Source organism: Acinonyx jubatus, chromosome B1 (genome assembly GCF_027475565.1).
Source record: "Acinonyx jubatus isolate Ajub_Pintada_27869175 chromosome B1, VMU_Ajub_asm_v1.0, whole genome shotgun sequence".
In the NCBI taxonomy this organism is placed as follows: domain Eukaryota; kingdom Metazoa; phylum Chordata; class Mammalia; order Carnivora; family Felidae; genus Acinonyx; species Acinonyx jubatus.
In genome coordinates, this window is record NC_069382.1 from 159,660,157 (window position 1) to 159,679,384 (window position 19,228).

General features: G+C 36.6%; 1 protein-coding gene across 2 annotated transcripts in view; it reads left to right on the top strand.

Moving 5' to 3' along the window:
• SCFD2 (sec1 family domain containing 2) overlaps positions 1-19,228 on the top strand; it is a 399,088-nt gene that overhangs the window by 160,443 nt on the left and 219,417 nt on the right. For both annotated transcript variants that reach the window (XM_027056729.2, XM_015082196.3), the window contains exon 5: positions 6,848-7,097. In XM_027056729.2, coding sequence (XP_026912530.1) covers positions 6,848-7,097 — 250 coding nt within the window. The remainder of the gene's footprint in view (positions 1-6,847; positions 7,098-19,228) is intronic.

A 19,228-nucleotide genomic window follows, 5' to 3' on the forward strand; every position in this document is an offset into this window, starting at 1 on the left:
TCGCAAGATCTGTAACCTTAATCACACTGGCAGAGTCCCTTCTGCCCTATTTGCTTATGACATATTCTGGGAATTAGAATATGGGCCTTTCTTGGGGGGGTCATTATTCTACCTACTACACACTCTTCGTAAGAGTGTGTTAAATATTTGTTGAAGGAGTAAAGGAACTATCTTATCCCATTGGTCATTTCTCAGAGCTTTGTTCCTCCCTGATATTGTTCATTATTTAAGGCTTGGTTGAGGTACCGTCTCTTCTGGGACTTGGTGTTCCTCTGCTGTCTTTTCAAAGTGAATGAAAACTTCTACTAAAGCACTTACTTACTGCTTCTCCACTACTGTTTACTCCTACCCCTACCCACCTGTAAGCTCCTTGACTCTTGTGTCTCACCTTGTTCTTTGTATGCCCAGATTATAGCATAATGTCTGGCACTTAGTATGTGTACGATAAACATTTGTTGATGAATTCCTGAGTGCATCAATGAATTATCCTCACACATACCAAGTTAACCAAGTTACATTTTTGCATTTTGCCTGGGGCATATACCAGAAGTCCATTTCCCACAAATAAGAGGAATGACTTTCATCATGGGCATTTAAAACCTGTATTAATGGCAAAACATAAGAGACTCTTAAAGATAGAGAACAAACAGAGGATTACTGGAGGGGTTGTGGGAGGGGGGATGAGCCAAATGGATAAGGGGCATCTACTCCTGAAATTGTTGTTGCACTATATGCTAACTAACTTGGATGTAAATTAAACAATAGATGAATTAAAAAAAAAACCCTGTATTAATGGCATTAATGTAGGGATGGCCAGTGATGTTTTGGGCTAGAAGCGTCTTAGGCACTCCCTCAAGCCCCTGGCAACATTTACTAGGCTGCATCCAGGGACCCAACTATACCTGGGAGGAGTTGCAGAGATGGGTTTTCCAGCCTCAGGTTAGAGTGGCTTTGAGTTTCACTGAGGTTCTGCAGGCCGCACCGCAGAGGAGCGAGGACGGAGCCAGCCCTGCCCGCTCTGTAGCCACAAAGCAGATGGCCTGTGTGCTCCCGTGCCTGCAGACGTAGCCCCCACAGAGCCTGACTCTGACTCTGCAGAGGTGTTTCAATTCAGCCAAGAAAAAAAAAAGGCCTTTCTAAAGACAACATGCATTTTACAGAGAGCCTTTTGTGTGGAGTTACTGGGGACTCACTCAAAAATAACAGGAGCTCCAGACTTGCAGAATTAAAATTAAAAGAAAGTTCTGTCACTCTAGACACAGCACTAGTCTCCCACCTCCTACTAGTTGGCTCATTTATATCAAAATGAGTGAGAAATTTAATCCCTGGTACTTTATAAAGAAGCTTTTTTTTTTTTTTTTTTTGCTTTGGTTGTGGTTTGCTCTGTGTGTGTGTGTGTGTGTGTGTGTTTTAATGGCAGTGTTTAATAATGTTTATATTGCCTTTAACCTTTGACTAACTTTGCAGTTACGTTCCCAGATGTGGTGTCACATCCAGTACTGGTAGGCTGCCCCTCTCTCCTTCGAGACTACGAACTTCTTATTCCTAGAAGGTTTTGAATTCCCTACCAGTCATCTTAATCACTTCTACTGGGTAGGAAAGGAGTCCATGGGGTAGGAGGTCATAGTAGTAGCAATCGGTTCATATGTGTCAGGGGCCATGCACCAGGCATTGTGCTTTGTGACTTACTTCTGTTATTAAATCTGGAGAGCAACCTTGTGAAGCAAAAGCTATGGTTGTCTCTCTTCAAATATAAGGTCAAGTGTTTTCCCCAAAAGTAACCCTCAGAAAAGAGGGTGTCCTCTTATGCCTGAGTCCTCACCAACACAATCTCCCATTGTGGGGATTACTCTATTTTAAATCACGAAGTAGTTTACTGTTTGGGCATTTGTGGTATTTTGCCCATTTTGCAGGTGAGGAACCTGGGGCTTGGAGAAGTTACATTAAGTTGCCCCAGGTCACCCAGCTGGTAAGTGCAGGCATCTATTTTTATTCCCATACTCTCATTATTAATCCTACTCAGATTCTTTCTTTCACCTTTAGAAAGGTTTCAATCCAGGGTCTCACTGATCTTTTCCTTCTTCTTGATGAGGTTTCATTCTAAAAGCAGAGAATATCAGAAAATGGATATATATCCAGTCTGGAGCCATGCTTTTATGGGTAGTACTAGGAGGGTCTAGTTCTAAGCCAATGTGCATAGGATTCCCTCTGGTTCATCCTTGCCAGACAATCCCCCTGCCTCCCTTTGCCATTGATGGAAAGTTCATTGCTTCCTGAGCCAGTCCCTTATCTTGGCTGATGGCTCTGTTTGTGAGGAATTCTTATCAGCTGAAATTGTCTTTCCTGGAATTTTCGGTCTGACTGAAGGAGATCCAAAAGTACCTGGATTTGTCTCCCTTCCCTCGAACTCCCTTCTCCTCCCCTCTCCTCCTCTGGCCCTCCCCTTGCCAATAAATGTTTCACTTTAGAATATTTTTAGATTTATAGAAAAGTTGTCAAGATAGTAGAGAGTTCTGTATATCCTCACTATATTGTTAAGATCTTACAGTACTTAGCAAAACAAAGAAGCCAATATTGGTACATTATTATTATTAACTGTAAACTCCAGATTTTATTCTCATTTCACCTAGTGGTTTTTTGTCCCCCTAACATTCTTTTTCTGTTCCAGGAACATTTTGTAGAATGTTCCTCAATTGGTATTTATGTGATGTTTTTATTGTGGGGTTATGTGTTTGGGAGAAGAATACCACAAAAGTGAAGTGCCATTCTCATCATATCATATTAGGGGCACATAATATCATTTGAGTTTATCACTGGTGATGTTAACCTTGATCTTCTAGGGTAAACTTCTCCTCCCTCTTCTTTCCATACACAATTTTTTAGAAGCAAGTCACTATGTACAGCCCACACTTAAGAAGAGGAGGGATTAAGCTCTACCTTCTGGAGGGGGCAGTATCTACATAAGTTATTTGGAATTCTGTAAAAAACATCTATCTGTTCTGTATGTATGCATGCACGCATGCATGTATGTATGTATTTATGCCATCACTTATTTATATCAGTATGGCACAAAGCACATTTATTTTGGACTTTGAGTTATAATCCATTACTACTTTCTTTTCTTGCTCAAAGTGTTTCAGCTTTGGCCACGGGGAGGCCTTCCAGTTGTCTCTTATGTCCTTTTGACATGCCCCATCCTTTTGTTTTTTATGGACTTCCTTACTTTCTGGCACAACAAGATCTTCCAAGTTCTTCTTACATTTTCCCTACCTTATCCCTAGAATCAGCCATTTCTCTGAGGACTCCTGATTCCTTTTATTTGAGAATGATGTTAGAAACCAAGATCTGACCCCTGGCTGTGCTCATTGCTACCAGGGTGTCATTACTTCTAGATTCTCACAGCGGCAGAATTAGGAAACAGATGTATGTATATCAGCCCATGTCATACACATATCTATGATATTTCTCTATCTACATTTGTTTCTTCAGGAAAGCTTTTCTTTTTTGAGCATTGGTATTTTTCTGGGTAGCCAATAAGGAAATATGATTCATTACCTACTATCACCAATGATAATGTTTTTTTTTTTTTTTAAAAGGAGAGAAAGGTGAAAATGGAGACCTTGGCATAAATATGGCTTAAGAACTGAGCCATCTCTAGTCACATCATGTCATTTCAGAGATGAAGAGATACGAGTTCACTGAGATCCTACGAGGTTAAGGAGCTAGTTAGTAGTACAGTCAGGTTTGGATCTGGGTGTTTGAAATGGAGTCTCTATTTCCACCACATCACATGCCTCTTTAAGACTGATTAGCAAATATTCTTGGCTTTGTATTCAACTCAATAATTAGCTTTTGGGAATGCTTGAAGCAGATTAGAATGTAATTTTAGAAATTAGGGTGCACGGGTATTACCTAGCTAACAGAAGTTTGCTAGAGTGTCATTAGTGAGGGAGCTTGTTCTCTGGCAATATATTTTAGATCAACAACTTGATCAACAACTTGAAAATGATGCCCTCATGGCCAGATGTTAGTGGCTAAATCTTTTCCAATGATTATGGTGATTACTCTATGTTGTTTTACTTTTTATAACTATCTTTTAAAAAATCCTTTTGCTCTGGGAAAAGACTTAAAAGGGCTCCCGTAGGCTAGACACTTGATGCATATACCTGTTTTTTAGAAATGGGATATAAAGCAATGAAGGAATCTGCTTAATGTTATCCAAGATGTTGGTGATAGGGTAAAAAGGAAAAATGAAAGCTGTAGCCCCCATGGCCCCACTTCTAACAGGCCAACCACACAGCTCCTTTATTATAAATTGCTCTGGGCAGCTTGTAAAGCAAAGAACACTTGAATGTTTGTCTCCAGAGACTCCTGAGGCAATAGGACAGTCCTAGGATGCCTTCAAATGTTTCAGCCATTTCCTTTGAGAAGTGGGTGTGTTTATACTTGGTAAATCACGTCTTGTCACCATGTAGCAGTAAAATCTTCCTGTTCTTTTCCATTTGAACCTATTCATTCCAAAGACTTATCATTTTGTTTTTGTTTGGTGCATTGTGAACATCCAAGTTTTTTAGTGGAAATAAATGGTAACAGCGGTTTTTCGTGTAGCAAATAATATAATTGTGAACCTTAACCTTGAGATGATATATCCAAATTTTTCCAGGTGTGGAAATGACTTGACTAGAAAAGTTCATTTTGGAGTAATCATCCCAATATAGAATCACATCCAGCTGCTCGCCATCAACTTCATTCAAAGAGAGAACGTTTCTATAGGCCATTTTTTTATTCCAACACTCCCTTCATAACCTGGCTTTTCCTCTTAAAATATTGCATTTTCACACACTTAAACACACACACGCACACACACACCCTAAAGTCCCATCTTTCTTCTCTTCTGCTTTACTCTTCTCCATAGCTGTGCCCACCATCTAGTATACTATATATTTTACTTCTTTAGATTTTTAATTGTCTGTTTCACCCAACTAGAATGTAAGCTGTGTGAGAGCAGGGAATTTGTTTTCTTCACCGCTGCATCCCTAGACCCAGAATAGTACCTGGAATATAGTAAGTGCTTAATGAACCCTTTTGAATGAATGGCATGAAAGTTGCAAGTTGTAGTCATTTGCTCCCTAATTTTAATATAAGTACAAGTAGTTGAGTTTATTTTATAGGATTATTTTATATCATAGGTTAAATAAAACATATTATTTAAAATGGGGATTTATCTGTTTATGAAAAATCTCAGAATTTGTATGAGACATGGTATAGTTACTTGGAAGTTATTAGGTGACTCCAGAAATGCAGTACTGTTATCATATGCAAGGAATTTTGAAATTCTCTGCTAAATATCACTCATGAAATTAGTGGAAGAGCTAAAAGGAAAAAAATTTTAAGTTTTAAGATAAATTATCTTCAGATCCACCCAAAGATACCTTGAACCTTAAGTGACATTGCCCAGTTTGATCCCTTATTCTATTCACCAGATTTAGCAGAAAATGACTTTTCATTGTTATAAAAAATCCTATGATCCAGTAATTGCACTAGTAGGTATTTACCCAAAGAATAAAAAACATTAATTTGGAAGAATATATGCACCCCTATGTTTATTGCAGCATTATTTACAATAGTGAAATTATGGAAGCAAGCCAAGTGTCCACTGATAGATGAATGGATAAAGAAAATGTGGTATATATATATACAGTGGAATATTACTCAGCCATAAAAAAGAACGGAATCTTAACATTTGCATTGACATGGATAGAGCAAGAGACTATAATGCTAAGCAAAATAAGTCAGTCAGAGAAAGACAGATGCCATATGATTTCACTTATGTGTGGAACTTAAGAAATAAAACAAAGACAGAAACCAAAAAACCAGACTCTTAACTATAGAGAACAAACTGATGGTTACCAGAGGGGAGGTGGGTGGAGGGATGGGTGAAATAGGTAAAAGGGATTAAGAGTACACTTTAATCATGATGAGCACTGAGTAATGTATAGAATTGTTGAATCACTGTATTGTACACTGAAACTAATATAACACTGTATGTTAACTATTAGGAATCAAAATGTTAAAAATTTAAAGACTACATGAAAATAAAAACAAACTTTGATTTTGGAATTAAAAAATCTATTCTCTAAAAAAATTTTTTTTAATGTTTACTATTTATTTTTGAGAGAGAGAGATACAGAGACAGAGTGAGAGTGGGGGAGGGTTAGACAGAGAGGGAGACACAGAATCCGAAGCAGGCTCCAGGCTCTGCCTGAGCTGTCAGCACAGGGCTCGACGTAGGGCTTGAACTCACAAATGATGAGATCATGACCTGAGCCGAAGTCAGACGCCCAACCAACTGAGCCACCCAGACACCCCTAAAAAATCTATTCTTGACTACTATTTGCCAAACATAGAGAATATTAAAAAGAATATGCTGTAAAATTTAAGGCAATTCCTCTGAATGTCAGCATGTGTTTACATATATAGATGCTGACATGTTTTTGTTTTTAATCATTGCTTTAAAAATACATTTTTTAATTTAAAATTCTAGTATCTGAAGTACTTACACTTATAAAACTAATGGATTCTTATTTGTTTAAACAATATGTGAGATAATATAAGAGGTTCTGCAACTTGACTAGTGCAGTGTTATAAACTAGATCGTTCCAAACAATCAATCTAATGCCAAATTTCTTGCAGCTTTCTCTCCAGGACAAGAAGCAAACAAATAAAAGGCAACATAGTCAGTGAACATCACAAACTTGTTTGCAAGATATCTTTGGACTGATGCGATGCATAAATTACATCTTTGTATAAGAATGATGTATTTTCATATTACCACCTTTTATTCCAGAGCATTGGGGAGTCAGCCATGTCTGTTGTGTTAAATCAGCTGCTGCCCATGATGAAGCCTTTGAACCAAAGGACCGACAATGATTACAGCCCTGAAGAATTGTTGGTCCTCCTGATATATATTTACTCTGTTGGTGGAGAGTTTACAGTGGACAAAGACCTGGGGGAAGCTGAAGAAAAAGTGAAGAAAGCATTGGCTCAGGTCTTCTGTGAAGAGTCTGAATTGTCACCTTTGCTGCAAAAAATCACAGGTGAGTGTTTAATAAAAAATACAGGACATAAAAATCACTGACACAGAAAAGGGTTTAAAAATAAAGGCATTTTAGGAAGAGGATGTAACCATGTTCTTTGGAGTTGTCTGGAATTTTACGAGGCCTGATGAACGCTAGCCAGCCTTTAGGACTAGGTTTTCATTGCAGTGTCCCCCCCCCCCCCCCCCACCAGTTGTAGTGAAATGGCCTTCTAGTTGCCTGCCACAGCTCCTATTTTTAGAGCCTTGTTAAAATAGCAAAATTCTCACGGGGTATAATATCTTTAAGAAAAAATAAAATGCAGGGAAGCCTATTCAAAAAGGTTTCTGTTGACATATTTTCTTTGAAATAGTCATTTCAAGCTTTAAAAAAACACACACCGATGCACAAACCTGCCCTAAGATGCTACCCAATGTCATAGGATTGAAAATAGCAATTTTCAAGAGTACTTTCATACTTTTGACTTCTCATCTTTCGTTTTGAATCTGAATGAATTGGTAGTATCTCAAACAATATCTAAAACATACTGTTAGTGGCTGATTTGGGGAAATATATAGTTAAATATCACAAAATGTAACCATTTTACTATGATGTAACTCATGGAGACATTCATTTCTGTGTTTCTTATCAAACTCCATATCATTTATGGGTTTTTTTTGTTTTTTGTTTTTGTTTTTGTGGGGTTTTTTTGTACAAAGTTTATTTCCATTGGTATGGATTGAGCCCAGGTCTGTTTAAGAGTGAGAAATTGTTGAGGCGCCTGGGTGGCGCAGTCGGTTGGGCGTCCGACTTCAGCCAGGTCACGATCTCGTGGTCTGTGAGTTCGAACCCCGCATCAGGCTCTGGGCTGATGGCTCAGAGCCTGGAGCCTGTTTCGGATTCTGTGTCTCCCTCTCTCTCTGCCCCTCCCCCGTTCATGCTCTGTCTCTCTCTGTCCCAAAAATAAATAAAACGTTGAAAAAAAAATTAAAAAAAAAAAGAGTGAGAAATTGTTGAAGCTTACATGCAAAACTTCAATCCTTTAAAAACCTACCGAGTTTCCATGCATTCATGAATGTGTGCGTATAGGTGTGTGTAGACCTCTCCATTCAGGAAGGCTCCGCGGAGGCACAGTATGTATTTTCCAACTTTTCCTCCTGTTGCCTGTTGTGCCTCCCTGACAGAATTTTCCAGATGGCTCAGCAAGAGCCTGTGTAGTTGTTGACCTTAGTGCTCTATGCACGTGTGCATACCTGCTGACCTTTTCTGTGTTTGGTTATGGCAAACAAAACCCTGACAATATGGAAACCCAGTGAAGTTTCCACAAAAATAAAACATTTTCTTGCTTCGCATAGAACGTATCTGCCAACTTAAAAACGTGCTTAAGGAAAACTTGTGGAATTCGCTCACATTTCATTAAGTTATAGCACTATATGTGATTACGTGTGTTTGTTGGGCTATAAATGAAGATTGACTTAGAAAAGTTTAATATGGTTTATATAGTGCCTTGAATAGTAGTTTGATTCAGAGTAAATTTCAAAGCTAGGAGAATTTAGTTGGAAATTATTCTTAAAATGCATAATTTCAGAAACAGACAACAAAGATGGTTTGTTTTAGCTGAGGTTATTTGGATGGCTTTTCTGTAACGTTAGTATGTTACTATATTATTTTGGGAATTGAAATCATGCTGTAAGAGTATTCATTTAATATTTGTTCAAGGTGTTTATTGACCCAGCATTTCACTCTTTATTAGTTTCTCTATTTATGATTGCTTAGGATATTGCATTTTCTTGCTTTTAAATGTGACTTCACATTTAAAAACACTTCTGTACATTCATGTTTGTATCAAGAAAATGAGTAGGTTTAGCAAATGAAGCTTCAAAATAAGAATTTGTGAGAGTTTCAGTATATTTAAACAATTTAGAGACATTATTTTGCAATACAAAGTATATATTCCTGCCCAGATTAACTTTGCGTGTAAAGTTTAAACAGAGTGGATAAGATGCACTGTTTAAATTTGGCATAAGTGAACTTACCAGTGGAATACATATGTGTTGATCAACCTCTGTGGACACCAAAAGGCTTTATTTATGATGATAGACTTTTCCTTGGCCATAGATCTGCCCCTTATTAAGTATGTTGGCTAGTCAGATGTCCTGAGAAGTGTAGTGTTTATGTTACCAGGTAGCTACTGACGAGACTCTTTATATCTCAGGACAAAAAGCACTAGGATGGTGTTGGAGTAGCAGTGACTCAATCTCGTAGAAGAAGGTGGGATATTCCAGTATATATTGAAAGAACAGAATTGCCTTCCAGATTGCCTTCCACACGCTTGGCCTGTTGTGGATCTAGGTTGACCTGGCGTTTACCATGAACTTGCAGACAGTGTTGCATTTATGTTATTCCAGTTTATAGTCTTGGCTCACTTGTTACTGGGTGGTGGAATTTCTTTTATGCTTTGTGCACGTTTTGGGGTTGGTGACATTTGGTTTAAAAGTATTATTGAAAGCAGGCAATTAATCAGTAGAATTCCACATTTTATATTGTAATTTTACTAATCTCAATGTTGAGAGAATCAAGAAAACAATACTTTTTCTGTACTGAAAACTCAAGTAGGTGATCATCACCCAAAAGTCAAAGGATCAGGATTTGGACCCAAGTGTTCTAGATCTGGAGCCCAGGCCTTTAAACAAGAGATTCTAAGTCTGCCACAGGCTCACTTCCATAACCATTGCGTTTATTATATCTTGTAACTCACGCTTGCTTACACGTACCGTTGTATGCCATGCATGCTCAATCATTCCATCATGTTATTTTATGAACGCTGAATTAATATTTGGTTAATAATGTAGATATTTGCCTGTGCTTTTTACTCTGTCTATAACAGCTGCTGATAGATGTTTCATCATACCTTCCTATTTTTGTGCATGTATCCTCTTTGTTTCTGCATTGCTATGAAGACATGAAGATGTTATTTCTAGTCATTGAACTCTATTGGCTGTCTAGCTTTCGAAAATAGGAGTAGCAAACTTAAATTCTTTATCTTTCAATAATATCTCTTGATAATAACTGCCCTGTTTGAAGTTCATGTGTTTTATATGTTGAATATGTAATTTGCTTTTGGCAATTTCTTTCATTTCTCCCTCTTCTCCCCTTTTATGGAAAGGACAATGAGAAATTGTAGTTGGCAAAACAAACCAAAACTTAAGCATGGTCAATGGCAGCATACTATTTTCCTTTTGATAGCTATGTTTTAGGGAGGGTGGTGGGCAAAAACTCTTTTCTACTCACACAAAATAACCAGGACTGGCTCTCTGGGTGTCAGGAGTAGAATCTGTAAAAAGAAAATTGGTATGGCCTGAAAATGTCAGTTAGTGTGCTTTCTGAGTCTCGCTGAGTTCAAAGAGAATATCAGTTTCCAAATACGCTAGTGTTTGCATAGCAGTCACAAGAGAAAACAAAGGAAAACCATTTGAACTTTCTTCAGAGAATGAAGTCAAAATTCTAATTTTAAAGATCTGTGTCAACTTGGAATGTCATCATACAATGGGGTGTATCAGATAAAGCGTAGAGCTAAGCTGTAGAAATCCTTGATTCAGAAGTCCTGGCTCTGTCATTTCCTAGCAGTGTGTCTTAGTCGGCATATCATCCGTCTTTGAACCTTGATAATAAACGTAAGTGCCCTATTGACCACTCAGTGAATTTACTAAAAATAAAAGGATGCTATACGTGTGAGTTAATTTCCAATCCATACACACTGTAAATAAGTAGCTTTCTCCCACTGCTGTTGTTATTTGTATAACATCTAAGTGTCACGTAGGGCAGTGCTTCCCAACCATATTCCCATTGTGACACACATAGACAATGAGTATGTTTGCATAGTGTACCCAGGTAAGTGGACAGAACTTTTTCTCAGAAGCAACCACTCCCAGGAGCTTTGACCACTTCAATGCCTCACTACCTGACCTGTGAACTGAAATGAAACAGCTTGGCACACATACAAGCTATTAGGAGCAAATCAGTGCTCCTAATCAGGTGTGTTGTTCAGAAGGCTCTGGAATCAGAAAACAAAGAAAAAACAAAACTTACATATAGTTTTGACACCCAAAACCCAAAATGGATAAAGGGCCTGAATGTGAGACAGGAAACCACCAGAACCCTAGAGGAGAGAGCAGGAAAAAACCTCTCTGACCTCAGCCGCAGCAATTTCTTACTTGACACATCTCCAAAGGCAAGGGAATTAAAAGCAAAAATGAACTACTGGGACCTCATCAAGATAAAAAGCTTCTGCACTGCAAAGGAAACAATCAACAAAACTAAAAGGCAACTGACGGAATGGGAAAAGATACTTGCAAATGACATATCAGATAAAGGGCTAGTATCCAAAATCTATAAAGAACTCACCAAACTCCATACCTGAAAAACTGGAAAGCACTGTTCTTAAGGACACTGGGTAGGTAAACATAATCTAGTGAGCTTTCAACTGGGTTCCCTTGCATCCCCCAGAGGAAACCTAATAGAGGAGAGTTTCTTCATCAACTTCAAATGAGGAAGCAGTTAAGAATTTGTTTTTCCTTTTTTTAAAATGTTTTATTTATTTTTGAGAGAGAGAGAGAGAGAGAGCATGAGCAGGGGAGGGGCAGAGAGAGAGGGAGACAGTGGATCTGAAGCGGGCCCTGCGCCAGACAGGAGAGAGCACGATGTGGGGTGCGAACCCATGAACCGCAAAATCATGACCTGAGCCAAAGTCAGACGCTCAACCGATTGAGCCAGGCTGGTGCCCCAAGAATTTGTTTTTCAATGGGTTGTGGAAGATACCTCATGGTACTTTCAGATCTACTTTCCAAATGGAAAGCATTTTTGTGCCCTTAACCATAGTGAAACAAAGCCACATTCTACAACCAACAGTGAAAATCTAGTTGCAATGATTTATGACAGCTTTCCTCTTTTGAAAAGCTCAGGTAAATACAGACCATATAAAATTATTATTGCTATTCGTGTCTGCCACTTTATTATAAAAACTTTCATCTCTGTTACCACAGGCAGAGACATTTTAGGATGTTAGTGGAGATATATCTTTCAAACAAAGCATTTTTCATAGTTGGCCAAGTGCTTTTCCCAGCCTTGTAGAAAGTTAGTCTTCGTAATAAAATATGAAGTACTTCCAAACAGAAAATTGTAAAAGATGAGGAGTCAACAAGAAGTTCTCCTCTTACGCTTCCTTTACTCTATCACCTCTGCACTTTTTTCCTCATCTCACGGGTTTACCTCAGTAATTAATCAAATTTCAGACTATGCATTTCTGCAGATTACTGCTCCTAAGGGCACTATTCCAATTGAAAAATAGTTTTCAAATTTTCAAAACTCGTTCCCTTGAGAAGTTGTTCCTTAGACCTTCAGCATCCCTCCTGGTTTGGCAATGACAAGGCTGTTGCTATAGTAACTGGAAGAGTGATCCTAAAAGCTCATCACCAATCTTCACGTTACCCATACTTGAATGAAAACTTTAGCTCATTACAGTAGGTGATAGTGCATAAAACCATGATTACAGAATTCACCCATTCAGCTGAAGGAGTTCAGTAAGTAAGGTAAAATTTATTTTAGAAGAGATTCTACCTTCATTCTGATTTATGGATTCTCAGTTATTGTGGCGTTATTAGACTTTTCATTAAGGAATACACCTTCATTTCTACTGTTTCAGATTTTTTTTGTTTCAGGGCTGTCAAAACAAAACAAAACAAAAAACAACTTTAAGACTGTTGTTTTCTATTATGGTTTGCAACACTCTTTGGTATAATAAGGTCTATTTTTCCTCTTGATTTCTAAGATTTCTGCTGGAAACTCTGATGAAGAACACATGTCTGCCCTAAATCTCTCCCATGAGAAATGTTGGAACTGTTACATTTAGTTTTACTGTCCAACATATTAGAATAGTTAACCACAGCACATATTACAAAACAGCTATATCAAGTGAGGTTTAAAATGTTTATTTCATATTTAAAATACATCATAAGCTATGTAGAAAGATATTTAGATCTGCCTATTAAGGTAGCTAACCAGTTAAGTAATATTGCTAAATATTAAGGATCACTACAAATTTCTTTCTTAAGTACTTAATTTTTTTCATGTCACATTGTAAAAACTCTCATTCTTAACTAAGACCCTGGAACAGATATTCTTGCATTAATGTGTATATATGCACAAATGTATAAGTCGTACTGTCCATCTCACTAATTTTTGTGTGTGCACATGAGGTCAATAGTAACAATTGTTAACATGACATTTGGAGATTAATTATTGCTGATTCTTATTAATTGCACGTTACATGGGGTATAAATTTCTCAATTATGAAAGAGAAAAAATGGAGTGCATGGAGTACAAGAATATTTTTCTTGAACGTGTAGCATGGATGAAATAGGAGAGATGGGGTCATGTGGTTGAAAAGAGTACAGCTGTGAGGGGTGCTAGTTTTTACTCCTAAATATGCCTGTATCATAAAGCTAGTATGAAGGTTAAACGACAAATATAGTAAAAATAACTATGATTGAAATGACACTCAAGATAAAAAGATGTTAAATGTGATATCAAAAACATAAAATGAAAAAAGAGAAAAGAGAGAAACAAACCACAAGAGACTCTTTATGACAGAGAACAAACTATGGATTGACAGAGGGGAGGTGGGTGGGAAATGGGCAAGATGGGTGATGGGTACTAATGAGGGCACTCGTTGTGATGAGCACTGGGTATTGTATGGAAGTGATGAATCACTGAATTTGACTCCTGAAATGAATATTGTACTGTATGTTAACTAAAACTTAAATTTAAAAAAGAAAAAAGGAGAAAAATGGTCAACCCTCCCCCCCCCCCCAAAAAAGAAAATGGAGTGGGGGAGCGTAAAAATGTTGAGTTTTAGAATAGGATCAAAGTTAAGTTCTCATCAAGTTAAAATAGACTGCTATAGATACAAGTTGTTAGATGTAAGCTTCATGTTATATGTAAGCTTCATGGTAACCACAAAGCAAAACCTATAGTAAATACATAAAAGATGAAGAGAAAGGAATATAAACATACCTCTAAAGGATGTCACCAGTCAACAAAGGAAGACACCAAGAGGAGATGAAAGGAACAAGGAGGAGCTACAAAAATAGACAATAAACAGTGAACAAAATGGCAATAAGTAATACTTATCAGTAAGTACTTTAAATGTAAATGGACTAAATTCTCCAAATAAAAGGCATAGAGTGGTTGAGTTGATAAACAACAACAGTAACAACAAAACCAAACAAGCAAACAAGTAAACAGAAACAAGACCCCTGTTTACATGTTGCCTATATGAGACTCGCGTTAGATGTAAGGACACACACAGATTGGAAATCAGGGAATAGAAAAAGGTATTTTATGAAAACGGGAACCAAAAGAAAGCTGTAGTAATTGTACTTACATCAAACAAAATAGACTTTAAAACAAACTTTAAAGAGACAAAGATGGACTTACATAATGATAAATTGGTCAGACCATCAAGAGGATATAACATTTGTAAATATTTATGCACCTGACACAGATGCACCTAAATATATAAAGCAAATGTTAACAGACCTAAAGGAAGAAGTGGACAGCAAGACAGTATGGAATTTTAATACCCTACTTACATCAACAGATAGATCATCCAGACAGAAAATCAATAGGGAAATACTAGCATTAAGTAACACATTAGAACATATGGGCTTTACAGATATATGCAGAACGTTTCATCCAAAAGCAGCAGAAAACACATTCTCCTCAAGTGCATATGAAACTTTTCAGAGTAGATCATGTGTTAAGCAACAAAACAAATCTTAATAAATTTAAGAGGATCAAAATAATTTCAAACATATTTTTCCAATCAAAATGGTAGGAAACTAGCAATCAATTACAAGATGGAAACTCAAAAATCACAAATATGTAGAGGTTGAACAACATGCTACTGAATGACTAGTGAGCCAATGAAGAAATCAAAGGAGAAATTTTAAAAAAGAAATTAAAAAAAATACATAGAGACAAATGAAAATAATATATCAAATTTATGGGATATAGCAAAAACAATTCTAAGAGGGAAGTTCATTATGATGTATGCTTCAAGAAATAAGAGAAGTCTCAAACAATGTAATTTCAGACCTCAAGGAATAGAAATAGAAGAACAAATGAAGTCCGAAGTTAGTAAAGGGAGGGAAATAACAAAGATGAGACTAAAAAGTGATTAAAAAAACATTAGAGAAAATTGGTGAAACTAAGAGCTGGTTCGTTGAAAAGGTAAAGATATTTGACAAGACTTTAGGTAGACTCACCAAGAAAAGAAAAAGAGAGGACTCAAATAAATAAAAGTCAGAAATGAAAGAGGAGACGTTACAATTGATACCATAGGAATACAAAGGATTATAAGACATTACTGTGAACAACTATATGCCAAAATATTGGAGAACCTACAAGTAATGGATAAATTCCTAGAAACGTACAATCTGAATCATAATGAAACATACAAGACTGAATCATAATGAAATAGAAAACTGGAATACACCAATTACTAGTAAGGAGGTTGAATCAGTAATCAAAAACCTTTCCCAAAACAGAAGTCCAGGACCAGACACCTTCTCTGTTGAATTCTACCAAACATTTAGAATTAACACCAATCCTCAAATTCTTCCAAAAAATAGAAAAGGAAAGAACTCTTCCAAACTCATTTTGCAATGTAAACATTACCCTTATACCAAAAGGAGACAAGGACACCACAAGAAAATTAAAGGCCACATAATATTCCTGATAAACTTAGATGTAAAAAATCTCAACAAATGTTAGCAAACTGAATTCAACAATACATTAAAAGGATCACATCCACTGTCAAGTGGGATTTATTCCAGGAATGCAAGGATGGTTCAACATCCACAATGTGATACACCACATTAACAAAATGAAGGATAAAAATTGATATGATCATCTCAACAGATGCAGAAAAAGTATTTGGCAGAATTCAACACCAATTTATGATAAAAATTCTCAACAAAGTGGGTAGAGAGGGAATGTACCTCAACATAATAAAGGCCATATGTGACAAGTCCACAGCTAATATTATACCCAACGGGAAAAGCTGAAACTTTCCTTTAAGATCAAGAACAAGACAAGGGTGCATACCTTCGCTGCTTTCATTATACATAATATTGGAACTCCTAGCCAGAACAATTAGGGAAAAAAGAAAGCATCCAAATTAGAAAGGAAGAAGTAAAGCTGTCACTATTTGCAGATAGATAACATATTATATATAAAAAACCCTAAAGACTCCATCAAAAAACTGTTAGAACTAATAAACAAATTCATTAAAGTTGCAGGATACAAAATCAATACACAAAATCTCTTATATTTCTATACACTAATAGCAAACTATTGGAAAGAGAAATTAAGAAAATTATCCCATTAATAATTGTGTCAAAAAGAATAAAATACCTAGGAATAAATTTAACTGAGGAGGTGAAAGACTTGTTATATTGAAAATTATAAGACATTAATGAAAGATTGAAGAAGAAACAAACGAATGAAAAGATATTCTGTGCTCATTGATTGGGAGAATCAATATTCTTAACATGTCCATACTACCCCAACCTACAAATTCAGTGCAATCCCTAACAAAATTCCAATGGCATTTTTCAAAGAAATATAACAAATAATCCTAAAATTTGTATAGAAACATAACAAAACCAGAATAGCCAAAGCAGTCTTGAGAAAGAACAAAGAAAGAGGTATCATGCATTTTTATTTCAAACTGCATTACAATGCTCCAGTAATTAAAACAGTATGATATTGGTGGAAAAACAGACACATAGGCCAATGGAACAGACTAGAGAGCCTAGAAATATACCTATGCATATGTGATCAATTAATTTACAACGAAGGAGCCAAGTATATACACTGGGGGAGGACAGTCTCTTCAATAACCGTTGTTAGGAAAACTGGACAGCTGCATGCAAAAGAATGAAACTTGACCACTATCTTACATATACACAAAAATTAGCTCAAAATAGATTAAAAATTTGAACATTAGATCTGAAACCATAAAACTCCTGGTAGAAAACATAGGCAGAAGCTTCTTGATGTAGATCTTGGTAATGATATTTTTAATCTGACCGCAAACTCAACAAAAGCAAAAATAAATAAGTAGGACTACATGATACTGAAGGCTTCTGCATAGCAAAGGCAGCCATCAACAAAATAAAAAATACAATTTATTGAGTGGAGAAAGTATTTCAAATTATGTATATGACAAGGGACTACTATCCAATATATATAAAGAACTCATACAACTCAATAGCAAAAAAAAAAATCAGATTAAAAAATGGGCAGAATACCTGAATAGACATTTTTCTCCAAAGGAGACATGCAGATGGTTATTAGGTACATGAAGTAATGCCCAACATCATTACTCATCTGGAAAAGGCAAATCAAAGCCATGATGAGATATCATCTCATACCCTTTAGGATGGCTATCATCAAAAAGATAAGAAATGAAAAGAAACAGAATAAGGGAATTCTTGTGCATTATTGATGGGTATGTAAATTGCTGCAGCCACTATGGAAAACAGTGTGGAGGTTCTTCAAAAAATTAAGAATAGAACTACAATATAAGCCAGCAATTCCAGTTCTGGGTATTCATCCTAAGAAAATGAAAACACTGACTTGAAAAGGTATATGTACCCCTATGTTCATTGCAGCATTATTCAGAATAGTGAGGATATAGAAACAAATGAAGTGTCCATTGGCAGATGAATGGATAAAGAAATTGTGTATGCATGTATATACAATGCAATATTATTCAGCCACAAAGGAATGAAATATTGCCATTTGTGATAGCATTGATGGACCTCATGGACATTATGCTAAGTGCAATAAGACAGAAAAATATCTCTCTTATATCCAGAACCTAAACAAACAAACACAAAAAGACAAGCTTGTAGATACAGAGATTGGTGGTTGCCAGAGGTGGGGGTTAGGAGGTGGGAGAAATGGGTGAAGGGGATCAAAAGGTAAAAACTGAAAAGAAAAAAAAAAGAAGAGAGTACAGTGGGGAGAGGGCCTAATTTTTAATGCCTAAATATGCCCATAGGTATGTAACCTGAAAGTAAGTCACTTATCTTGCTTTGGATTCAGGATCCTCATCATAAAATGAGAGTCTTATTAGGTGACTCTAAGGTCTCTTCTTTTCCTACAATTCTGTGGTTCAAAATTTATATGGTTTTTATTTTAACTGAATCAGTATACTCCCTTCCCTACTTCTAAATCAGCTTCTCCTGCATACCATTCTGTCTTTTTTAGGATCTCACTGTCATCTCAGGAGGAAAGCAATGGAGTCACTGACTCAACTTCACCCTCTATATGAGTTGGCTACTCCTGCAGTCCACCTCTATTGTCTTTGAGATGCTGTTTACATCTGTCCAAAGATGCTCTCTTATTCCCAGGCACATATTGGTCATGGCCTTCTCTTTATGCCTACCCACCCATTCATTATGCCATCTGATGCCAGGCTAACATTCTTTAATTTTATATTTTAAAATCTGTAAGGGTTTTCCTCTGCTATTGAAGTCAGATTTTCTCATTGTAGAAAATTTGGAAATAAAAAGAACAATGTAGAGGCCACATATAAATTTCATTTTATCGAGTAGTGATGAAAAACAGATTTTGCCATTTGCATTTAATCTTTTGTGAATTGCCTGTTCATGGTCCTTTCCTTTTTTTCTACTGTATTATTCATTTTATACTTAATGATTTGAAATCAGAGCATTTGGATTATTAAGGTTATTAACATTTAATCGTGTATTTTGCTAATATGTTTTCCTAGTTGGTATTTGTTTTTCATATTGGCTCATCTGGGAAGTCCAAAATTAGAACTATATTTAGGAGAGTTGGGGTAGGGACTCCAACAAGTGTGATTAGGATTCTTTGCATCATCTTTTTTTGGCCTCATTCTTTCAAATTACAACTGTCTCTGTGGACCTCTCATCTCCCCAGGCCATTCCTGGCTTATGTCATTCCAGAATAGCAACCCAGGAAAAAAAAAAAAAGGCTTTTCTGATCAATCCTAGGAAACAAAGCTGACTGAATTTCAACCACTGTCGCCAAGGGACTGGGGT